The following is a 26,179-nucleotide window of genomic DNA, read 5'->3' as shown; positions in this document are numbered from 1 at the left end:
GCCACGCTCATGCTGGTGATCCGGAGGGCAAGGGGAACGAGCCGCTGCCTCCTACCTGGGGAGGCAGCTGGGCAAGGGCGATGGCAACAGCAGAGTCTGGCGTTTGGGAAGGTAAGGTTAGCCCGCTCCCAGCCGGGCCCTGCGGTGCCTCCACCAGCTCAGGGCAGCGGACCAGCTGCATCCTGTATGAGCTGAGCCTGCGGGGAGCCCTCCGTGTGTTGCATCCCCCTCCCAGTCTTCACCCGTGCCTCCGCACCATTTTCAGGCACCCAACCTGCTGGGCTGCCCCCCCCCCCGGTGCCTGTTGCAGCTGCAATACTTGCAATTCCCTTGCAATGAGTTAAGGATAGTGCTGTTCTGAATTTTGAAACAGTGATCTTGTTTGGGTCACTGGCTGATTTATAGTAAATAGGGTATTAATAAAGTAAACATATAAAGGGGACAAGCTGGATAATCCAGTTGACCTTCTGTATTTAAACTTTTTTGTTTTAAAATTGAATTGACTTGTTCTAACTCCATTGGTAAAAAAAGGTTTCCCAAGAAAAGCTGTAGAAATATAATTACCTGGAAATGTTTTTATTTTTACTTTTAGTAGATGGAGTCAAAAACATCTGCTATAATTAAAGGGGCAAATCCAACTGAATCCAGCATTTATAATTATAATCCAAAGGCCAGATTCTAGTGACTTCTGCTTTTTTTTTTTTAGATCACTGTATTTGGGACACAGTGAGCGACCTGTGAAATTTGTCTCAAAAATTACTGTGTTTCCCTGAAAATAAGACAGGGTCTTATTTTCTTCCCCCCCCCCAAATTTTTTTGCTTGGGCCTTATTATCGGGGGAGCTTATTGGTTTGGGGTTGCCGGGTAGCTGCTCTCATGCGAGCGGGCGCCCAAAGAGCTGGGCACAGCCTCAGGAGCAAACGGCTGTGTTGCGCTGTCACAGCAGTGCAACAAAGCCGCCATGAGGTGACCACGCTCATGAGCAGCCGCCCAGCAATGCCCCTTTCCACCCGGGCAGAGTGCCCCTCACCGACCCAGTAATATCCCAAAGGCGCTAAGCCGTGTGGCGCTCTGCCTGGCTGGAAAGAGAGGTTGCGCGAGCACTTGTTCTGCCTCCAGTTCGCGTGCCTCCCTACCTCACCATGCCCAACTTTCCCAGCATGGCGGCACCCTAGCCCAGCCCTGCAGGGAGAGCAGCTGCCCGGCAACCCCCCTCCTCCAGCTGGGCACAGGACCACCTACCAACCTAGCAGTATCCCAAAGGCATCAAGCAATGTGAGCGCCTTTGCCCGCCCCCTCTCCCCGGCTCCTGCAGGTTTGCATCTTCGGGATATTGCTAGGTTGATGAATGGCGCTCTGCCTGGCTGGAGGGGGGAGTTGTCCAGGGTGCTTATTATTGGGGGAGGGCATATATTTTTCCCCACAGGAAAAAAAATGGCATGGTCTTATTATTAGGACATGTCGTAATTTCGGGGAAACATGATATGTTTGGACTTTCTCTTTTATTGCTGTCTTGCTGTATGGACCCAATTGAACCCACTATAATAATTTGATGTATTTAACAACAATTGGAATGAACTATTTATTTTGAGTAAAATAGAAAGCTTATATAGCCGAGTCCAATTTCTACCCTTTGGGATATGTAGAAAGAGCATTTTAGGCTCCAGAAGTTTGGAAAACCTAAGTATTTAAAAATTCTGATTTGTTTGGTGGTGTGCCCTCCTATTTGCCAGTTCTGTACCTTGGGAAGTTTGGAAAATACAGATATTTTAGATTTGGAATACTTTATCAGGAGATTCTCATTATTAGAACAAAGCTACCACTTCATTGCTATAGAATAGTAATTTCATACACCATTACCCAGTGTAGGCTGCTTAAACTAGCCACAAGTGAATTTATGTATACATTAAACTGTGCTGGAGGTACCACACAATCCTGTTTTACTTCTGTACTCATTGGTATTTCTTTGGTTTTATGTCCTTGGTCACTGCATCTGACTTTCATTCTTACATCTTTATACATTCTAGATATTAGTAGAAGCAGACTTTTATCAATTGTGCTAGTTTTACATTTGTGCCACGGTCTAATCCTGAAAATCAAGCTGAATGCACCCTTAAAATTAGTGAAAGGCACAAATGCAGATGTTGCAGCACTATAGTATGGTCCCTAATGTAAATCTGTCCTCCCCAAACTTTGTCTGTTTATCACTCAGAATAGATTAAGACCAAGGCCAGCTGTGGAAGTTTATCTGCAGGTATAGTATCAATTTAGACCTGGCAGGAAGGGGATAGAGGTGAAATTAAGATTCGAATACAGAAGCACCCTTTTACAAGTACTCCCCAACACATTTTATAAATGTTTTTTTAGTTAGCAATTACTTTTATTTCCATTTATTTTGTTTAATATTGCTTTCTGCTCTGCTTATCAGACTTGGAATTTTAATTGAATGTTGCTTTTTTTTGTCCACTGGGTTCTGCCTGGACACTCTGTACTCCCTCACACAAAGAAAGGCATTGGGATGGAGAGAGAGTGAATTCTGATGTATAAACATTGCATTGCATACATTATTCAAATAACAAAAATTAAAAGACCTCAAAGGAACTTTAAAAAAAGGTAAAAAGGAACATTTAAGTAAAATTTTAAAAAACTCACCATAGCAGTGGCCAAACACAGGCAAGGGAGAGGAAAAGGGTTTCAAGATCTGTTATTTAGGTATTATTTTGAATGGAACTTCTTGGGAATAAAGATACCAAAACAATATTTAATACATGGCTTTGGCTGTCAACTGTTTCTGTTTTTAGATAACAACTCTGATTAACCATAAGGATAAACCAAAGAAGTCCGATAAGACATTGAAAGCCGTCCAACAGGTGGGCCAAGCGGTTAACCTAGCTGTTGGAAAATTTGTCATGGTGGGTGAAGCTATAGCCAATGAAAACCAAGAGCTGAAAGAAGAAATGAAGGCAGCCTGCATTGAAGCAAAGCAAGCAGGTAGGTGAAGGTTTATGAACCTGAGAAGCAGGGCATCATTTACTATAAAAATACCTGCTGCCTTCTGTTCTCCTGGATTTAGTAAATCCTTCTCATCTTGAATTTACCTGCAACAGAGACTTGCATTTTAATCTCTTAAATGTTTGGAGAAATACCACAGGAGATTATTTTAGTTCAGATATCTCCAGTCTTGTTGAAATTGTATTAACTTCTACTTTTGATCTCTGGAATTCAGTAGGGAAGCATTAACACAAAGAAACTGTGGAATAGTCATGGTTCTCAAAAATATCTGCTGTGATTTAAAACAGTAACTCTAATTATGAATTTGTTCTTTGGAGAATGAATTGCAGTTCCTAATTTCTCAGAATATTGAGTCATGTGAGATAGGTGGTATTCTAGATACTTCATGCTTAAAATGGGTCTGAATTCTTTTTCGTTAGGAGCATTTGGTGATTATAACAGCCTTCTTTCTCAAAATATGAAAGCTTACAGAAGTACTACAGTCTCTGCAGCTGCCGCTCCCCACGCCGTGGTGTTATCCCGGTTGCTCCCCCCCTCCACCTTGCTTATGGACATGATAGATTGGATCAGCAGGGGGTGGCTGAGGCAGCTGGCATGGATATTGATGCTAGCGGAAGATGGCTTCGGTAGTTGGCGTGGGCATGGTTGGAGTGGGGGGGGTCCTTCATTGTGGCCCCCTCCGGTATCACCGCCGTTGCCTGGGCCACCGTACTTGGCCACTTGGCCCCTCCTCCTGTGACACTATGGTCAACGGAGTGCGGCCCTGGCGACGGATATGAGTGCGGCTGGCATGGATGGAGCTTGGCTGTTGGAGTCGTTGAAGTTGGAGCAGCCGCTGCTGTCCTCACTGCCGCCATCACTGGCCGCTTCACCACCTCGCAATCTATCATCTACGATTTTGACAGCTGGCCGTTACTCTTACATACTGTCCTTAACACCGACCATTTCTATGATGGACACAAGCTTCCCGCTACCCCCTTGAACACTGTTGGCTGCCCCCCCCCCCATGGACATGTCATCTCCTTGTTCCATCTCCCCATGATGTCATCCCGTTTGGTTGATACCACACTCTCCTCTATTTTATACTGCGACAGAACTTTACTCCCTTCGGGAACTCCCCCTTTCCCGGGGATGGCCTTCTTCTATCAAGATGCTTCCTTAATGACGGATCTTGGGATCCCGAGAGGTGGCATGCGAAAAAGAGATTTCTTAGGGGTTTTTTACAGGGGTTTTTTAATCAAATTTTAAGGGGGGGCAAGGGGGTTTGATTCGGATGGCTCAGACAGGCTTGGGGGGGAGTCTGCCAGGGCACAGGCCAGAGCTAACTAATGGGCGCGGGTCGGGAGTGCTGGGAAGGGTTGGGATTCCAGGGGAGACATTAAGCCATTCCATTGGGGGGTTTACCATCTCTACTGTTTGTGGGAGAGGCAGATATGGTGGGGCCCCAGGACCAAATTATGTTCAGGGGACGCGGGTTCTCTGTTTAAGAACGATCGTGCTTTCCAACCCTCGGGTGCTCGGGATTACAGGACCCTGGTCTCCAGCTGGGGTTGCTTAACGCCAGATCTGTGGTGCATAAGGCTCCCCTCATTTACGACTTCATACAAGAGGGTAGAGCAGACCTGGCGTGCATTACGGAGACCTGGTTGGGCCATGAGGGGAGTGTTCCCCTTAGTGAACTATGCCCATCAGGCTTCCGGGCGTTTCACCAGCCGAGAGCCCAGGGCACGGGTGGGGGGGTTATTAGGGAAAGTCTCAGACCTCAGGAGGTCACTGTGCCTCAGATAGGCGGGTGTGAGTCCCTTTTTGTGAAATGGGGCCTTGGAGTTCAGGTGGGCCTTTTTTGTTACATACCTGTCTCCCTGCTACGTTTCATTGGTCCTGCCGGAGCTGCTGGATGTGTTAGCTGGATTGACGGTTGATCTCCCCAGGCTTATGATTCTGGGGGATTTCAATCTGCCTTCCATTGGCGAGACATCCAAGTCAGCTCGGGAGTTCATGGCTTCCATGACGGCTATGGACCTAACTCAGTTAATTCAAGACCCCACCCATAATAGGGGACACACGCTTGAGCTGATTTTTGTCTCTGGGCAGTGGATGAATGATCTAGATTTAGGGGATATTTCTATTCAACCCTTGTCATGGTCTGATCATTTCCTCATCAGGCTTGACTTCCATACTGCTACCCCTCGCTGCAGGGAGGCGGAACTAACTAGATGGTTCGGCCCCAGACGCCTGATGGACCCTGAAAGGTTCCTGATGGAGCTTGGGACTTTTCCTGAATCCCTTGCTCACAACTCGACTGAAGCACTAGTGGAAGCCTGGGATAGGGCGGCCACTGGAGCCTTGGATCGCGTTGTGCCTTTGCGGCCTCTGACCCGGTGTTGATCCCGGGTGGCTCCCTGGTTTACCGAGGAACTCCGGGAGATGAAACGCCGGAAAAGAAGCCTAGAGAGTGGTTGGAGGGCCAGCCAGTCTGAATCTGATCAAACACTAGTAAGAATTCATATTAAATCCTACTTAGTGGCAATAAAAGCAGCAAAATGGCAATATTTTTCCGCAGATAACACCTGTTTAGGGTGACCCATTCCTTACTTAACCAAGGAACTTGGAAAGACCCCCTGCAGGGTAGGGCTGAAGAATTTGTTCAGTATCTGCAGGATAAAATTGCTCAGATCCAGACAGGCTTGGACTCTGACTGGGTAGATTCGGGCGAGTCGACGGGGATGAATCTTGTGGAGACAATATGGGATGAGTTTGACCCTCTGACCCCCAAGGGCATGGACAGGATTATGGGGAGACTCAGTGCTGCCACTTGTGTGCTGGACCCGTGTCCCTCTTGGTTAGTTTCGGCTTCCCAGGAGGTGATACGAGGCTGGCTCCAGGCGATTACCAACGCTTCATTGAGAGAGGCATTCTTTCCCACTGCCTTGAAGGAGGCGGTGGTGAGGCCCCTCCTTAAGAAGCCTTTCCTGGACCCAGCTTCTTTAGCCAACTATCATCCAGTCTCCAACCTTCGCTTTGTAGCAAAGGTTGTCGAGAGTGTGGTAGCACGTCAGCTTCCCCAGTACCTGGATGAAGCTGTCTACCTGGATCCGTTTCAGCCAGGTTTCAGGCCTAGGTACAGCACGGAGACGGCATTGGTCGCGTTGGTCGATGATCTCTGGCAGGCCTGGGACGGGCTGCTCCTCTGTCCTAGTCCTATTAGACCTCTAGGCGGCTTTCGATACCATCAACCATGGTATCCTACTGCGACGACTCAGGGGGTTGGAAGTGGGGGGCACCACTTTACGGTGGTTCTCCTCCTACCTCTCGGATCGGTCACAGTTCGTGTTGACTGGAAGGCAGGGATCGACCCCGAGGTCCGTCACTTGTGGGGTGCCCCAGGGGTCGGTTCTCTCACCCCTCCTGTTCAACATATATATGAAACCGCTGGGCGAGATCACCCTTGGTTTTGGGGTACAGTATCATCAATATGCTGATGATACCCAACTTTTCATCTCTACCCCAAACCACCCAAACGATGCCCTCGACATGATGTCCCGATGCCTGGAGGCTGTGCGGATCTGGATGGGGAGGAACAGGCTCAGGCTCAATCCCTCCAAGACTGAGTGGCTGTGATTTCCATCATCCCAATTTGTGCATCTTGTTCCACCTTTGATGATAGGGGAGAAATTTTAGCCCCCTCAGAGAGGGCCCGCAATCTGGGAGTCCTCCTGGACATGCGGCTTAGTTTAGAAGAACACCTGATGGCCGTGACCAGCAGGGCCTTTTACCAGGTTCGCCTGGTACATCAGTTGCGCCCCTTCTTGGATCGGGATGCTCTATGCACAGTCACTCATGCCCTCGTCCTTTCTTGCCTGGACTACTACAACACTCTCTACATGGGGCTGCCCTTGAAGAGCACCCGGAGGCTTCAGCTGGTCCAGAATGCGGCCGCGCAGGTCATCATGTGGGTACCTAGGTGCTCCCATGTTACACCCCTTTTAGGTGGCCTGCACTGGTTGCTGGTTGTTTTCTGGGTGTGGTTCAAGGTACTAATTATGACCTTTAAAGCGTCCATGGCTTAGGCCCAGGGTACCTGTGAGACCACCTACTGCCACCAGTAGCCTCCCATCGTCCAGTGCGATCCTACAGAGTTGGCCTCCTCAGGGTGCCGTCGGCCAGACAGTGTCAGCTAGCGACCCCCAGGGGGAGAGCCTTCTCTGTGGGAGCGCTTTCCCTCTGGAATGAGCTGCCCCCGGAGCTTCGTATAATCCCCGACCTCCGGTCCTTCCGACGCGCCCTAAAAAGTTGGCTTTTCCAGCAAGCCGGCCTGGCCTGTTAATTTTATCTAATTTTTAAAATGTTAGTGTTATATTAATTCGGTTTGTTTCTTGGATTGTTTTTATTTTTTCTTTTAAGTTTTGTAATATCTGTTTTTTAATGCTGTACGCTGCCCTGAGTCCTTTGGGAGAAGGGCGGCATATAAATCCAATAAAACAAACAAACAAACAAACATATTAATTGATAGGGCAATTAAAAAAGATACACCACCGTTCTCCATATTTTGTAAGAATAAGAATGAGTAACTCCAACATAGGTAGTCCTTGACTTACAACAGTTCATTCAATGACCTTTTGAAGTTACAATGGCACTGAAAAAAAATGACATGATAGTTTTTCACACTTACAACCATTGCAGCATCCTTTTGGTCACATGATCAAAATCCGGATACTTGACAACTGGCTCATATTTATGATGGTTGCGTAAATGTCCTGGAGTCACGTGGTCTTCTTTCACGACCTTCTGATAAACAAAAGTCAATGGGGAAGCCAGATTCACTTAAGAACTAACAGTTACTAACCTAACAGTTGCAGTGATTCACTTAACAACAGTGGCAAGAAGACATAAAATGGGTCAAAACTCACTTTTAACAACTGTCTTGTAGAGCAACAGAAAATTTGGGCTCAATTGTGGTGGTAAGTCAAGGACTACCTATATATATATATTAAACACATCTGTAGGTCTATATGTTCTACTCAGTAAATTTCCATACTTCATGAAGCTGTAAGAAGTTTCCTTGGTCCCCAAATCATAGTCACTGAAGAAGATAATGAAAACTAAAGCAGTGACATTGCATATATGTTTTACATTATTAGTTATTATGCCAAAGAATAGCTAGGGATCTAATCTCCAGAAAATGCGGTTTCAGCCTCAAAGATGAGCAAAGGGCTTTTAAGGAAAGCAAGCACTATGACAATGTAGAAGCTTTGTTTTTATTTACTAAACTTATTACTATTAGCCATTCCAGACCAAAAGAAGGAAGCATAAGTTTAAAATGTTTTAAAATAAAGATGAACACGCTTACTTCTTTCTAAAACATAAGCAATGTCCTACTGTATCAGACAGTAGTCCGTTAAGTCCAGCAGTCTCTTTTCATAGAGATTCCCCATTGTGCAAGGAAGCCCATTAGACTCCAGCAGGTGGCCTTCAGAGGCAGTTACAGTGCCATCAAAGTTAATCACTATTGATCCCCATGATTTCCCTGAATTGGCCCAACACTTTTTTGAGTTAAGCTGGTAGCCAGCACCGCATCTTGTGGTAAACATCACCACCATCACATGGTAAGGGTAATGCATAAAATTTAAAATTCTCTTGCTGCATCACTGATGTTGGCCTATATTCTCTTTTGTAAAATATGTTTTTTACCAGTTGATTCTGTATTCGGAGGAAGGCCGAACTAACTACTTTTTGCTTATAGGTGAGACCATTGCACACCTCACAGGCATTGCAACCTTGGATCGTCCAGAATCTGATGGTCAGATAACAATTTTTACAGACAAAACAGGAGTGATAAAGGCTGCAAGGCTCTTGCTTTCCTCAGTTACAAAAGTATTGGTTCTGGCTGACATAATAGTTATTAAGCAAATTATAGCTTCTAGAAACAAGGTAATTATGATTTTGTGAACAGCGATTGTACATTTGCATACAGTTTTATACTGTATATTATGGAAGTGATAATTTAATATTTTTAACTGGCATTGAGTTCAGTCCAAGGTCATTGTGTGTGTTTTTGTCTCTGTGTACATACATACCTTTTCTTATTAATAAGAAACCTAAAGCTAAACTTTAGCCAGATAATACATTATAGATATGTATAGCCATTATGGGAGCAATAAATAAGGCTTTCATCCAGTAATACATAAAGTTAAACTGCATTGTGTATTGAAAGAGTACATAAATAATCTTGACTGTATGGCCATGCAGAATTGGTTGCATCTTAAAATAGAAAACAAGAACTGATTTTGAGAAATTCTAAATTTGTCTTGTCAGTGATCTATCGTTCATGGTTTCTTTTCAACACATTTGACAGGTCCTTATGACAATGGAACAGTTAGAGAAAGTGAGCAGTTTTCAGGAATTTGTGCAAATATTCAGTCAATTTGGAAATGAAATGGTAGAATTTGCCCATTTAACTGGAGAGCGACAAAATGTAAGTGCTAGATAAAAGTCTTATCCGTTCAATGCTTTGTAGAAAACATTAGCAAAATTACTTCATTCTCAATTCTGCCTTCTTACAGAAAAAAATAGTCACCTGGTTAAAAACTTACAATTGGTGTTCATAATGTGCGCATCCAAACTGCAATTTATCAAATATTGTAAGACATAAAAGTACCTCTGAACAGTGAGATCCCATCTGAGCTGTCACGGTTAATAACCATAAAAGGCAGAATACCACTGACTTTAGTAATACTAGGGACTTTTAGTCTCAGCATCTGTCCTAATTGAGCCACAGCAGCAGTGTTTCCTCCCAACTGTGAAGCACTGGCAATCTTGGATGACCCAATATTTGCAAAAGTACAAAAGAAAAAAAAATGAAATATGCTGGGAAACTGCCATCGTTAAATAAAAAACAAAACCCTCACAAAGCCTGAGTAGTATGGAATGCTGACTGACCATCAGTGGGAAAATGTTCATAAATAGATTGCTGGGTTAGCAGAAATTCTTTGTCAACATGTAGACCATAGTGAGAAGTCTGCAAGTAGCTTCCCACTTGAGCACCCAAGTCTGCTTTCCAGAATTTGCCAGCAAACTACTATACTAAAGAAAAGCACCTTGATTTTTGTGCCAAATGAGATGTTTTTCACAGGCATAAGACACTAATGTTGCTTAAACAAAGAGAAAGCCCCACATCTAGTTCCAAAAAGAAACAAAAAAATGGCGTTTCGGATCTTTTGGACATATATTGTTGCCTTGCCCTTTGTTGTTATCTACCTAGAAGAAAGTGGTAGAAAAGTATGTTTACTGGTTTAGTCTAGCAAACAATTTCTTTAATTGTTCTATACTAGCAGACAGCTCCTTTAATTCTGTTGAAACCAAATCTATCTTACATCTAAATTGTTAAATCTTTTGGATTCCTTCTCTGTAACTTCTACATTGTAAAAGAAAATGTTTGTGTTATGTCTGTGGAATGTTTTATTTTGTTAAATCAGAGATATGAGACATACCTCCTTTACTGACTGAAGCTATTTCAGTTGTCATTCTCACTCTATTTGGAATTCTAAGAATTAGGCAAAATTAACATCTTCATCAATGACTATAATAAACACTAATAGTGTTTCCTGCAAAATAAGACCAGATATATATATATTTTTGGACCAAAAGACCCATTAGGTCTTATTTTTCAGGGAATGTCTTATTTTGCGTCTGGCACCCTGCTCCCTCCCACCATCTGCTTGCCTGCGGCCGCAACACCTTACAAGGCTTCCCAGGGCAGATGCACTTTTCACCCGGATGGAGAAATGATGGAGACTCAAAGCTTCGTCTGCTTGCAAATGGGATGCTTTGAAACTGAGCTGAGCTCATTGGGATCGCCGGCCTCCCCCCCACCCGCCCCTGGCCACCTCTGCCAGGCAAATTTTGCAAAGAGGGAGATGAAGCTTTGTCTGCTTGCAAATAGGATCTCCAAGTCTCCCTCATTTCTCCATCCAGGCAAAAAGTATTTGGGCACCTATGGGGCACTTGGGAACGGAACATAAAATCACATTTTTGGTATCTGTCCTTTGTTTTAATAATTAAAAGATATGACATGCTTTGTTTTTCAGTAGATGTTCTGTACCTTCCTTTGCCAAGAATTATTGTTATCCATTAGGATATTTTGCTTTTCTTTCCTTAGGATCTGAAAGATGAAAAGAAGAAAGCTAAAATGGCAGCTGCTAGATCTATTCTTGAGAAATGTACCATGATGCTTCTCACTGCTTCCAAGGTAAATTTTTTCTTTTTGTTATGAGCAAAACAAAAGTTTTGAGAGCCGCTCTCCAGAAAACATGGGACAGCATTGACTAAAGCCACATCAGTCAACATGTCTAGAGATTGGAAAGCTTTCTGAGGGATACCAGAGGAAATGTTGACCAATGCAGTGGCTAATTGACTGATAAGCCGCCTTGGCTGAGTTGCCCAAGGTGGGGCGACACACACACATTAATGGGATTAATGGGTAAATAGCACAGAAAGATCCAAATAGTGTTGATGTATCTATTTACCTGCTTGCTTATTCCTCCCCCTCCTCAAATTATTGATTTTTTCAGACCTGTTTAAGGCATCCTGATTGTGAATCTGCCCGTGTTAACAAAGGAGCAGTGTTCCACAGAATGAGACTAGCTTTGGAACAGGTTATAGAGATTGTAGCAGACACTCGGCCCATTGGAGAAAATGAATCGGGCCCAATGAGTATCTATACTGGCATCAAGGAATTCAAGGTATGAATCAGATGAGGCTTTTTTGGAGACTATTTCTAGGTGCAAGAGGAAAAACATTTCATTGGTTTAGATTAGAACTTTCCAGTGATTTTCAAATACTTCAGTATGTTCAAGACTTTTTAGTGCACTTTGTTCATAATCTATCCAGGATTTTATGAACTAAAAATTGCATGTATATGTATGGTTGAAATATGACAATTCCTAGAGGAGAATGTGTCTGTACCTTGGTGGAGGAGATTCACTCAAAAGGTAGACAATGTTGGATACAACTCACACTATTAGACTAGAAAGTTGACCCAATTTGATGAAACAGAAATATACTCATAGCTCCAATCCAATATGCTGGTAGCTTCTAATTTGTATTAAAAATGGCAAAACTATATATAGGTAGTCCTTGACACGTTCACAATTAAGCCCAAAATTTCAGTGGTTAATTGAGATATTTGTTAAGTGAATTTTGCACCATTTAATGACCTTTCTTATCACAGTTGTTAAGTGAATCCCTGCAGTTGATACGTTTGGAACACGGTTGTTCAGTGAATCTGCCTTCCCCATTGATTTTGCTTGCAAAAGGGGATCATGTGATCTCGGGACAAGCAATGGTCATAAGTATGAGAGAATTGCCAAGCAGCTGAATTTTGATCACATGATCATGGGGCTACTACAAAGGTTGTAAGTGTGAAAAATGGTCATAAGCCACTTTTTTCAGTGCCATTGTTATTTTGAATGGTCACTAAATGAACTGTTAATAAGTCGAGGACTACTTATAATAAATATTACTGTACAACTAACACATGCCATCTGGATGGCTTTTCTATAATATAATCTTAATCTTCTACCTCACGGGAGTAGTACGGATTATTTCTCTTGCAATTTTGCTTGTTTTAACTTTTGAGGGGAGATGGGTGTATGAAAACTTGACAGATCATCTGGGAAGCTGCTTTGCACAAATATCATCTGTTACAGTTCTCTATTCATATCTTGACAAACTTGAACATTGGGCACTATCTAATAAAATGAAATTCAATGGTGAAAAGAGTAAGGTTCTACATTTAGGCAACAAAAATGGAATGCACAGGTACAGTATAGGTGGTACCTTGCTCAGTAGTAGTAACTGTGAAAAGGATCTTGGAGTCCTAGTGGACAACCATTTAAATATGAGCCAGCAGTGTGCAGCAGCTGCCAAAAAAGCCAACACAGTTCTAGGCTACATAAACAGAGGGATAGAATCAAGATCATGTGAAATGTTAATACCACTTCATAATGCCTTGGTAAGGCCACACTTGGAATACTGCATTCAGTTTTGGTCACCACAATGTAGAAAAGATGTGGAGACTCTAGAAAGAGTGCAGAGAAGAGCAACAAAGATGATTAGGGGACTGGAGACTAAAACATATGAAGAACGGTTGCAGGAACTGGGTATGTTTAGCTTAAGAGAAAGAAGGACTAGGGGAGACATGATAGCAGTGTTCCAATATCTCAGAGGTTGCCACAAAGAAGAGGGAGTCAAACTATTTTCCAAGGCACCTGAGGGTCTTTAAGAAGATGTTGGATAGCCATTTGCCTGAAATGGTATAGGGTTTCCTGCCTAGGCAGGGGGTTGGACTAGAAGACCTCCAAGGTCCCTTCCAACTCTACTATTGTATTGTATTGTATTGTATATCAGCCATTTCACATAGATGGTTGGGTAGGATATTGCCATGTGGGAATTGAAATTATCTCACTGAAATCCGTCATCCTTTCCATAAGAAGTGTGTATTCTGAAAAGAATGCAGCACGATGTTGGTGTTCTCTCACCCATGTGTAGGACATTGGTGAGAGAACCCCAATCCTTCACAGTCCTAACCAGCAGTTAGCCCAAACATTGGTAAAACACCCAATTAACTGATATGTGAATCTCAAACGTGAGACACGCATAATCAACATAAAGACACCGAGATGCCATCTTTAATTCAATTAAAAGATATTTCAGTCTTTTTTTTTTTTTTAGTATATCATGCATCCCTTCTCCCTCTTTTCAGAATAAGGTGGAAGGTCTGCGAGAAAACCTTTATCTTCTACCAAGGGAGAACCTTAGAGCATTGCTGCGTCTTGTCCTTGAACTCACCGAAGATTTTACTGATTCTGCTTATACAAGCCATGAAACACGGGGACGCATCTTGGAGCTCTCCAAGCAAGCAAAGTTGGAATTGGAGCAGTTGGTATCAGCCTGGATCAATGCTGTAAGAAACATATTTTTCCCAGCACAACTGTTGGTTTGAGAACTAATACTGGTACTAAATCAATTTATACACCTGCCTGATAACGTGTATCATACTATTGCAGATTCTATCCTTGCCATTTAAAACCGGATTTTATAAATGTTTACCTAAATCAGAACAAAATCTCAATATAATTCTTTTTATAGCTTTTATCCTATCATTAGTAGCCAGATTCAGAAAAAGATATATGTGGTACATATTTCTCCTCTGCTATGCTACTATTGTTTGCTGTTGTAATTTATCCTACGTAGTATTCTTTATAGAGAGTGGGACAATAGCACCTACTACTCTCAGCTAATATGGGTAACGTAAAAATGTTAAACCCAATACATGTGGAGAACTCCTAAAGATTTAAATTTTCTCAAAATGTAGGGAAGAAATTAAATTCATGTAGAACTGAAATACAGGTGAGCCTTTGGATTAAAATTGGGAACCAAATTGCCACTGCCAAGCTAAATGGTCATAAAGTGTTATGCCACGTGACCATTTCACCTAGCCTCAACAGTTCTTACAGCCCCAGTTGTCATTGTTAAGCAGTGACCACAGGGGTCAGTAAGCAAACTGATATCCTGTCAGCTTCTCCATTGACTTTGCTTATGGGAAGCCAGCAGGGAACATTAGAAATTGTGATCATATGTCTGTGGCTCATTGTGATGTGATAATTGTGAGCAGGGCACCAAAAACCTAGATGACAAACATATGACCATGAAAACACTGCCACAGCTGAAACTCTTAAGGACCTGTTATAAGTACCACTTGTTCAGTGCCATCACTAGTTTGAATGGTCATTGAAAAATAGATTGTAACCTATCTGCAATATTGCTTAACCAATTAAATATATTTTATTGGCTTTACAACATACCATATATTAGAGCAGTATATCTATCTGTATGCTAACCTGTGAAGCCATTGTTTATAAATTACAATGGTTGGGTTCATATGTTCTTCTAAATTAAAATGTGCTTTGTTTGGTTTTGGTTAGTATGATATATGAGCACAACTATTACGGTTTGGAAAACTATGTAAGGAAACACTGGATTAGTATGATGTATTAATCCAGCTAAACTTGCCATATTTGTCTTGTCCACATTAAGTATATTAACAATATACTTAAGGACAAATTTTGCTAAATAAGAACAAAATTGATTATTGTCATTAATTATTCATATGGAAACTTATTGAGTTGTCATATTGCACTAAACTATAAACTGGTTTGATTTTAGCACATTGTTCATCACATTGCGTAAATCAGTCAGTTGTTTCTTATTCAACAAACTATGATTAAACCATGGTTCAGCATGATATATGAACTAATGTAGAATTCATGCACCTCTATCTTAGGCATATCTTTTCAAAGCCACATTTCAAGGTTCAGTGAGCCTTATTTCCAGATAAAATGACTATTTTATTTTAAGATTTTATTTAAAAAAGCAAATGGCCTAATGTCATGAATTTGTGGAATTTGAAATTGTTTTTGTTTAGCAAAATCAGAAGAAAAGAGAAGTCACAGAGGACTTGGAAATATCCATTCTAAAAATGTGCCAATGCATGAATGAGCTTCAAAGAGAGGTAAGTTAGAACCCAGTACAAACTGGAATATATTTGAGTTATGTGTAATTTCCTAAAAATGAATTATTATAATCTCAATAGAGATATAATGATATAACAGTTTTTCCAACTGTCTGACTTTGTCATTTAACCAGCACGTTGTTTTGAGTAGAACAAGTCCAGTTTATGAGCTGCATAGATGTGGGTAGGTTGTCAGCCTTTGCTGTGGCCCTCAGAGTCCCCTCCGACCTTGAATATCTGATGGCATAGTTTCCTGCTTAGACTGGAAGAAACAAAATTCTCAAAAAGAGACATAACAATTCACAAGCAAAGAGCATTTCTCAAAGATTACTTTCAAAATCTCTTTCATTCACAGGTGTGAAATGGCTTTCAGCTACAATTCCTAACCCCCCTCCCCTCTTAATGAGTCTTGGTCACCAAACAATGTTCATCCTTGCCCAGGAATGAAGCTGACCTAGAAGAGCACAGGCCTATGGAAAGAACTTGCCTGAAAGCCCTATGCAAGTCAATTTAATCAAAGAAAGCTATAAGTACATGAGATCTTATTTTATAGATCCATATTACCATTAATTCAGGGGACACAGTGGCTCAGTGCCTAAGATGCAGAAAGGTTGGCAGTTCAGCAGTTCGAATCCCTAGTGCCACACACCGGAGTGAGCTCCTGTTACTTGTCCCAGCTTCTGCCAACCTAGCAGTTTGAAAGCATGTAAAAATGCAAGTAGAAAAATAGGAACCACCTTTGGTGGGAAGATAATAGCGTTCCGTGCGCTTTCGCCATTTAGTCATGCCAGCCACATGACCACAAAGACGTCTTCGGACAGCGCTGACTCTTCGGCTTTGAAACGGAGATGAGCACCGTCCCCCAGAGTCAGGAAGGACTAGCATATATGCGCGAGTGGAACCTTTATCGTTACCTTTTTATTACCGCCACATTACTAGGATTTTACCATCATCAATTCCTCCTCTTGCATACACACATTATACCAGTACAGATTCTTTTTTAGTCTAACCAGCATTTTAAGGATCAAGGAAATTGCAGCCCCCAAGTGTGACAGACTGCAGTCTTCAGTAGCTCAGGTTAGGAAGACCCATGCTTAAGCATGTTGAAACTTCTACTTGAGCTGCCTCTGAGTGCCGCCACAACAAGGTCTCCATTTCTCAGAGATTTGGGCACAGAGAGAACTTTCCCAACAAGGGACATTAGTTGGTAGCGTCAAGTGATGAAAACAGGGTTGCAATGGAAGCTTTGTCCCTTTTGTACATTTATCCCATTTTGACAAAAGCATTGGATCTTGCAGATGCCTTTGTTCCCAGCAAGTCTTAATTTTTGCTGAAGACACTGGGATTTGAACATAATAATCTCTACATGCAAAGTATGTATTCTTCTACTGAGCAACAGTCTCTTCCCAAGCTGTAAATGAGTGGGCTTGTTAAAGAAAAGAACAAAAGCAGAGAAGCAGTTTAGCTTTAGAGTACAACAGTTGTGTTACCCACCATTGTTGTTTTTTAGAATTAGAGAGAATTCTACGGCTGATAATTGCATACGTGAAAATTCTCTGAATTTGTGACAAAGCCTCTTATAAGCCTAATTTTCTGCCCCATGTGTTATGTATTACCCTGTAGATTATTTAGAATACTTTTGATTTTATTCCAATTCACCTGGTTCCCTTCTAGAAGAAGAGCAAGGATAAAGTTGGGGTTATCCTTTCTTAATCCTGTTCTTTCTTCTGGCAGATTGGTTGTTTGTAGCAGCAAAGAGTGTTGCAAGAATTATGAACAATGGTATGAACAAACAATGCTGAAGAAGAACACTACAATTATGTGTCAAAATAATCAAAATTCTGCACTAGAAATCTTTTAATTAATTATGAGACCTATTTCAGTGAATTCTTATTCTGCCCGCATTTTCCTTTTTTGCTGGAAGCCTTCAATACACAAAAAACCTACCCTTAACAGAAATGTTATAAATGTTCTTACTCTTCTCAATGCAAGCCTTTTCAGATTTTTATAATGTCACCCACATTTTTTCATCTATATCTTTGCGACCATGAGGGTTAGATACTTGCGATATTTTTTAAATTAATACCGTTGTTCTCAGGAAGCAGTTTTCAAGTCTGTATCCAAGATCTCTGCCTATCAGATAACATAATCATTTGCTGATGTGTAGGACTAACAGGTCTAATAGGATGCCAGCGTCCAGAAGGGAAATGATAAATGGTTTAGTAAATTCAAACTGGAAATGCCTTGCTCTGTAAGCCCTATATTAGTTCATCTTTTTTCTACTTCGAACAACTACTACTTCAGATCAACCATATGTGTTTGAGATTTTTAATACAGATAGTCTTCAACTTACAACAGTTCATTTAGTGACCGTTTGAAGTTACACTGCACTGAAAAAAAGTGATTTATGACCATTTTTCACACTTTGCAGCAACCCCATGGTCAGGTAATCAAAATGCAGACAACTGATTCATATTTATAATGGTTGCAGTATCTCAGGGTCATGTGATTCCCTTTTATGACTTGACAAGCAAAGTCAATGCAAACCAGATTCACTTAACAACCATGTTACTAAGTTAACAACTGCAGCGATTCACTTAACAACTGTGGCAAGAAAGGTCGTAAAATGGAACAAAACTCACTTAACAAATGTCTCACTTAGCAACCTACATTTTGAGCTCAGTTGTGGTCGTAACTGTATACCTTGCCCTATTGAATTTTTTGTTGTTGTTTAACAAAACAATACAGTGTAAACTAAGCCACAGTTACATCAGTTCTTGGTAAGCAGCTTTATCCTCTTCTCTATATAAATGCAGTTAATGGGTTTTGACTATTTATTCCTTATTGTTCATAATATTTTTGAGCTTCATTATATAGTCTACAATATTAGTTCAGAAAAATTTGTTGACCACAAAAAATGTTGAACAGCTCCGTCAAATTCCAAAATAGAAACATCAATGGCTTTTGTGCAGATGTTCTAATTGCCTGGAAATAACTACTACTTGCTCCAAGTTGTTTTGTGTTAATTTTTCCAATATCAAAGCTCCAGATTGCAGCAATATCTGTCGCAGCAGACCTGATAAAGTTTCATTCTGATCACCTTGTTTTGAAATTGCTGAAAGCCTGCGGAGTAGAAGGAAATATAGAAGCTATTGCAGAGCATAGCTATAAGCTCTCTGAACAGAAAGACCAATTGATCGAAGTAAGTTTGGGTTATGTTTAAAAAGACCTAAATTCTGCTTATTTAGGGTACTTCATTGAAATTATCTTTTTTTTTCTTTAATAGCGGTATTAGTAATTGCTTGCTACCATGAAGATTACTGCAGTCGGCTGGGAGATTTGAGTGGCTGATCATGTTCCTTAGATACCCTTTGAATGGTCATATGTGTGCCCCCAGTCTTCTTTCCCTTCAAAACAAATATTGCTGAATTGCAATTTTAATGTGTCAGGAATTACTATTACCATAGGGAATAATCAGATAAGCTGTATTTAGTTTGCATTTGCATTTAATTTTTATACTGGCCCAGCTCACTTCTTTGTCCTTAACCCACCGTATCATTTAAAGACCAACTGCAGCTTGTCCCTTTCACCCAGGGAAGTAAAAGGGAATATCCCCAACTCTGGCAAGAGAACAAATTCACAAAAAATAATAGATTTTTTGAATTGAGGTACTATGTCAATGCTCCTGCTTCATTCTTCAGAACACCCTTCTGGTGAAAGCTGCTTGGAGCCTTGGGGTATCTGTTCTTAAAACCAACAGCTGATTGATTTCTAAAACGCAAGTAGTTGTACCAATCCTACCATATTTTTCATACTATTGATACAAAAGGAGAAATAAGCATGCTTACAGAACAAAATAATCATAACAATAACAGCAACAATAATTTATTAATCTGGTATGTCATAAAATAGCTTTAAAAAAAAGCAAGAAGTAGAATTTCAGGGAGGAGGTTTCCTAGCTTTGACTGCTTCCCTTCAGTCTTTGTCCCAGCCATATATCCCTTTGCTTATTTAGGTCAAGATTGGAGAGACGAGTTCAGATGACAAATGATTGGCAGAGGAATACTTAAGCATCCTCTAGCTTAGATATCAGGCAGGTGTCCAGCTTTCTACCAAGAGTAAACCTGAATCTCTAGATGAATTCCTGTATATTCAAGGCTTTCATTTAATATCCATCTATGTTCCCTAAGAATTCCACAATTCATACACAGGCTTTATGATTATGTTGGATTGTTTTGTTTCTCTGTATAGATATGCCATCTATTGAGACATGTCTCTGGAACAGAGCCACTTGAAATTACTTGTCTCCATGCAGAAGATACTTTTCATGTGACTGGGCCTCAGGTATTTATAATTTTACATGACTATTTGCTCCAGTTGAATTCTGTTTCAAATCCTTTAGTTTCAGGCGCGGGAAATTAGAACTTAAAACTTTGTCCATAATATGTACTGTTCCCATATGGAAATGGGTCAATAGTCCATCAATATTTGAAAATAGATCAGAATTTCATAATGGAAAATGTATATTGGGCGTGGAATAATAGTGTTAAAGTATCTTTTAAGTTCAACATACATACAGACTTCCTAAATACTTAGGTAGAAAAAAAAATCTTCAAAGAAGGTTCTGGATAGGAAATCATGTTTAATAAATAATAATCATGGTTGGCATGATTTATGATGCTAGATTAACAGTAACTGTTCCTGACAGTATAATCAGTAAAATGCTTCTTTAGAGCCATTTCACTCTGTTGGAAGACCTTCTTCCCTACATCAGAAGAATGTTAATAATCCTTTTCAAAATCTTCTTGAAAGTAAGATTTCTTATAATAGTTATATTCTCTCAGCTTACTTTGTTTAAAACAGCCGCTCGCTCAATACAATATATAGCACAATAGTATTCCCTATGAAAGTCTCCTGGTTTTTTTTTTTTTTTTTTTTGTAAAGCTTTGTTAGTAAATGCTATACAGCCTTTTTTTTCAATACAAATGAGAGACAGCTTACCTTTTGTCCTGTGGAGGTGGATGCTGATACACAATTGTATGTGTATAACAAAGCCTGTTTTGTTCCCTTCAGATAATTTCTGCTGCTGAAACTCTGACATTGCATCCTTCCAGTAAAATTGCAAAAGAAAATCTGGATGTATTCTGTGAGGCTTGGGAATCTCAGCTGCATGACATGTCCCTGCTCTTAAGAGAAATCAGTGATGTGTTTGAAGGAAGACGAGGTGAGCAGGTTGTTCCTAAGTACCGACAACCTACTGTCCTTAAATACAAGCTTACACCTTACAGCGCACGCATATTCTGAGCATTCTCGCTGTGAGATGTGATGATCTACATTCTTCCTAAAGCCAACAAACTACAACTTGATCCCACTTAACACTTTTAGCTACTCTATAGGTGTTTTGGGGTTGACTACACTAAAATATATTACCTATGGAGCGAAAACATACAAACAGCCAAAACCCATCAGTAACGTGGCAGATCCTTGGAATGTGTCTACCCTGTTCACACTTCATAGTTATCAATCTAGCAAATATGAGAGTACCTGTGATGTAGGTCAGGAGCACTTCTTAAGTATTTAGATAATAATTCAATCAATCTTTCCTCCTATTTTTCAAGGAGATAATGAATATCATGCTGAGACTGAACCTTTTATGGTTTTAATTTCAGTGGAATCCCGTGAGACCAGAAAGAAGAGTCTCACCTAATTAAAAGCATATTTACTGCTTTTAGTTAAGTGATTTTCAACCTTTGTTTCATTTTTTCTTCTTTTATATGATAATAGAAAAATCTCTGCTTATCAGACCTAAAATTCTTCCCCAATGTCTAAGATCATGTAGGTGCACTTTTGATAGGTCTACATAAATTTGGTGTGTGCTAGATGGCTGCGTTCAGTTGTCTCTTTCATTTATATATTACAAAAAAGGGTGCTAAGCAGCATGTCTAATGATCTCTCTTAAGAATCACAGTACTGCAGTCGAAGGCCACCATTTTAAAGGAATAGAGTTCTTTTTAAAAGAATTTGAAAGGAATAGAACTTATTATACAATAAGGTTATTGTGTAGATCAGCAATACATTTTCAAGTATTCAAGGAAGTGATTCATAATTCAAAGCAGCTAAATTTTTTTGAGGGGGATGATGGAAACATAAAAAGTTCTTCTTTCAGTCTGACCTGAACTGTCTAGTGTTCTTGCAAAAGAAAGAAATCCTTGTATTTTTATTGCTCTCTGCTGACTTCACAATGTAGTGAATTTAGCTATTTGATTTTTAAACTGCTACCATTTCTGCTTGGATGGGATCTTTCTGATGACTGCCCACAACTTTTGGCCTATATTCTGTGGTAAGTCACCTGGTATTTAAAGTGTAGCATTTAGAAAACTATAAAGAGCAAATCTGTTTCTTAACATCCTTGCCTGAGGCACTGTAGCATTATTTGTTGAGAGATTTCTCATTCCTCTGCGTAATTTAATTTTCTTCGGAAGGCTTTTCAGTTTTACAGAAAAGAACACTAAATTCTGCCATTCTTTCTGTGATAGAAATGTTATATTTGCTGAATTGATTCTTTGGAGTATTTTCTTGAACATAATCTCTCAAGACAAAATCATGTACAGTACCAGGCTTGACATTAGAGAAAAATCAGGCAAGTAACAGTAGCTTTTAACTTATAAAGGCATTGCAGAATGCCTAAGGAGACAGTTATACATATCTGATTATGTCCCTCACTTCCTAGCATACTGCTTTTAATGGGGCGAGACCTATTAGACATTGCATGCTGATTTATCCTCATTTTTATCTTCATCTTGAAAGCAAAAATGAGAGACCTCTTGGAAAAATGAGGCCTGTGTATTTGTTTTTGTGGGACGTAGGTATACAGTGCTAAGACCCAGGTATTGTTTATAATGTAGTAAAGATACTTAGGAAAATGATATACAGCAGAGGTCCACAACCTCCGGGCTGCGGACGGACACCGAAACTGGGCAAAGTACCATCCATATGAAACCACACACATACCCAATTCATGAAAAAAATAACCTCCATTACACCGGTCCCTGGCACCCAAAAAGGTTTGGGGCTGCTGTCATAAAGTATTAAATTCAGGGAAATGTTTCCATCTCAGAGAATAATTTGCTGTGCCACATTTTCTGTGATTTGCTAATCTTCTATCAACACGATCCTTAATTTAGTTTCAGAGAATGTTTTTATATTCTGACTGGGTTTAAATAGGCTTGTTAAATTTTCATTTCCAATCTGCTACACCATTAACCATTGGTTATAATCCACAATAAACCAGTAGATTCCTGTAATAAAATAAATCTAAATGCTTAGCGTGATAAACTCAGTGTCTAAATATGTGGGATGGGTTCTGTATACGAGAGAATAAAGCCATGCACCTGGCTTTTTCTTTTTCAGGCAGGAGATCTGTGGGGTACCTATAGGAGATCTGTATTTGTGAATACTTGAACATGGGTATAATTATTACACAAGGACAGCTATCAATGAGATACAGGCCTACTCCTCTCTCTATGCTGATCTTTTCATACATTTAGGCAACTGCCTGAATAAGACTAGAATGACTCGAAGCAAATGAATGCATGGAGGCAGCCAAGAGCAGCAACTGAACCAGAATTAAATGTATGTTGAATAGTGTAAATTGAATTTGAGTTATAAATTCATTATGTAGATAATTTTAATTATTTATAATACAAAGTTTGTATAAATTAAATACTGTAAAAGTCGAAGTTAGCTTGGATGTTTTGTCATCCTGGATATGACCTCACAAATAGACAGTCGTATTTAAAAAAAAAATCATAAGTGTATTAGGAGAATAGGATTCATGTGCTCTTAAAAAAAACAATGTAAAACTTCAACAAGTGCAGTTTCTCTGTGGTATAAGTTGACATCAACCATAAGCCTTCCTTTTTTGCAGGAAGATACATGTGGCTCCTAATGTAATTTCACTGATTAGAGGTTTTTGGTATACTGATTAATTATGTTGGAATCATTGGCTAGAGTAGAGGAGGGAGTAAAGAGCTGGTCTAGCTTGGAGTCATTCTGTAGGAGGAAGACTATTGAAGCCTTTATCTGCCTGTTCCCAAGAGAATGTACTGGTGAGATTAATGTCAAAGGGCAAAGAACCAGAATAATGGCTAAATAGTTTCTTTATTGTTGTTTGTTTATGTTTATTCGTGTCAGAAGCTTCACAATCAAAATAAGGCATACTATATGACAATTTAAAATATAAAATACAAGATTAAAATATATACAAATTAAACAGATACTAGCAACATTAATTGTGTTGTCTCACATTGCCGTGAGGTCCTCAGGTATACACTAATCAGGACACAAAGGGCAAATATACATATGTATTGTTGTCTGCATGTTACCTTAGTTGCAAAGAGCAAAAGCCACTGGATAGTCACATTTGTCTCTGGGTCTTCCCAGAGACACAGTCTATTCAATTATTTCCATACTTCCCAGTTTTCTTTAGACCTGGGTGCCAGCTCCTCCATTGCTTCCATCCAGTGTTGGTTCTTCGTAGCTTTCCATAGGTCCACTCTATGACTTTCTTGTCAAAGGACTTGAAAGGACCCTTCCCGAAGAATGCATGCTGTTAACACATTTGGGCATCCCCTGGATAACATCTTATAACTGGCTAATCCTTTCAATACAGAAGCATCCAAAATTTAGTGAGATGTTCATTCACCTGTTTCGTTATTGTTAAACATATATTTACAACAATCTCGCCAGACTCCCTGCATACCCTTTAATTGTCTAGCCTCAGCCGCTTCCTTCCATGGAGCAACTTCAAGCTACCGTACTTTTCAGAATAAAAGACACAACTTTTTTCTCTCAAAAAAGAGGCTGAAAATCTGGATGTCTTATACACTGAATATAGCATTTTTTGCCTCCCGAAACTCCGCCCCTTCACCAAAATGGCCGTGCATAGCTTTTAGGAGGCTTTCAGAGAGCTCCTGGGGCTGGGGAGGGCAGAAATGAGCAAAAAAGTGGCTTGTTTTTTGCCCCCCCCCCTCCAGCCCCCAGCAGCACTCTATAAGCTTCTTAAAGGCTATCCATGCCCTTTTTTTGACAAAAAAATGGGCCCATTTTTGCAAAAAAATGGCCGTTTTTTGCTCGTTTCCACTCCCCTCCCCCACGGAGCACTCTACAAGCCTCCTAAGGGGTATTCATGGCCTTTTTTGGAAAAAAAACGGGCCCGTTTTCACTAGGTTTGCAGAATGCAAAAACTTTTTTTTAAATTTTCCTCTTGAAAACCTTGCTGCGTCTTATACTCCGGTGCATCTTATACTCTGAAAAATACGGTAGACTGCCTCTGTACTCCCCTGTCTACTCTAGCCGATGATTCCACCACATCAATCCAACTTAGGTAAAAGAGAATTTTTAAAGAGAGAGAATTTACTTACAGAATGATGCATTTTAAGTCCTTGACATCTCAGGGGTGTTTAAGTTTCCTATTTAAATTAATGGGACAGCATATTTAATTAGCTGATACCTTGGCAGGCAATTCGGTTATATTTTTATTAACTAAAGCACATTATTTTCCTAGATATTTTAAAATTTTCAATATCATAGTAATTGATTCTGACTTTTTCTATAGAAAAAAAATGGGACTGCTTTCTTGATAATGGGAGGTATATCTTTAATATTTTGATAAAGAGATAGATGCAGTTAACATATCAGGATGACAGTTGAGCTATGCCCAAGCTAACCCACTCCACTTAACTCCTAAGTTTACACATACTATATTTTTATGGTAACATCATTTTTAAATTGCCATTTTAAAATATTGAGCTTGATATTGGCATTTGATGAATAACTATGTTTTAATGTCTGAGACAATAGCCCTCTGCTTTTGATGATGGTTAAAGACTAAAGAGCAACCAAATGTGCTGGACGCTTTCTAATAAACCAATTTCAGTTTTGCAATGAATCATGTTGGCTCCATTTTGGTTTGTTTTTTCTTCTTCATGGGAAATACAGAAATGTAATGGCTTTAATTCTAAATTGCTTCTATACCTCATCCTGGCCTTCTATAGTGTTCTTCATCTCAATCTTATCCAAATTTCTTACTTTCCTTTTGCCCATATATTAAATAGCTTCATTGCATCTGCAGGTCTTAGACACTCATTGGCTGGCAGAAACCAGGAATAAATTAAGATGGTATGAAATATGTAGCTGTAATTACTTTTACATATTTTCTACTGAATGACTTGGGGTTTAATATTAACTGAAAAAGGACATCGGCAAGTTCAAGGCGGTCATTACTTTTTTGTTCTTTCCCCCCCCCCCCCGTCATAAAACATGAGATTTAAAAACTTGTTCTTTTGGTATTCTAAATATTTTATTTGTGGAGGAGTAGAAGACAGAATGGCTGGACCAGGCAGAAATCTATTTCTTGTTACATGGAAACAGTGTGGGGTCTCTTTTTGAGGTAATAATTAGAAAAAAGGAAGGTGGCATACACTGCCTTATATTCCATCATGTGTGAAACATAATGCATTTCCCCGACTTTTAAAAGAATGAATTTCTATAATAATAATATGTGGCGAAGGGAAAGAGAAGAATGTCAACTTCGAT

At 40.1% G+C, this 26,179-nt stretch overlaps 1 protein-coding gene across 2 annotated transcripts in view; it reads left to right on the top strand.

The window, feature by feature from the left end:
* CTNNAL1 (catenin alpha like 1) overlaps positions 1-26,179 on the top strand; it is a 72,622-nt gene that overhangs the window by 33,735 nt on the left and 12,708 nt on the right. For both annotated transcript variants that reach the window (XM_081951836.1, XM_081951837.1), the window contains exons 2-11: positions 2,802-2,991; positions 8,756-8,943; positions 9,368-9,487; positions 11,171-11,260; positions 11,583-11,753; positions 13,775-13,975; positions 15,497-15,583; positions 18,627-18,785; positions 19,835-19,927; positions 20,657-20,807. In XM_081951836.1, coding sequence (XP_081807962.1) covers positions 2,802-2,991; positions 8,756-8,943; positions 9,368-9,487; positions 11,171-11,260; positions 11,583-11,753; positions 13,775-13,975; positions 15,497-15,583; positions 18,627-18,785; positions 19,835-19,927; positions 20,657-20,807 — 1,450 coding nt within the window. The remainder of the gene's footprint in view (positions 1-2,801; positions 2,992-8,755; positions 8,944-9,367; positions 9,488-11,170; positions 11,261-11,582; positions 11,754-13,774; positions 13,976-15,496; positions 15,584-18,626; positions 18,786-19,834; positions 19,928-20,656; positions 20,808-26,179) is intronic.

The sequence above is a fragment of the Natrix helvetica genome (genome assembly GCF_964273705.1).
Source record: "Natrix helvetica genome assembly, chromosome: 4".
NCBI classification, from domain to species: domain Eukaryota; kingdom Metazoa; phylum Chordata; class Lepidosauria; order Squamata; family Natricidae; genus Natrix; species Natrix helvetica.
The sequence above is the reverse complement of the archived record's forward strand: the minus strand, read 5'-3'. Positions and strand labels throughout refer to the sequence as shown.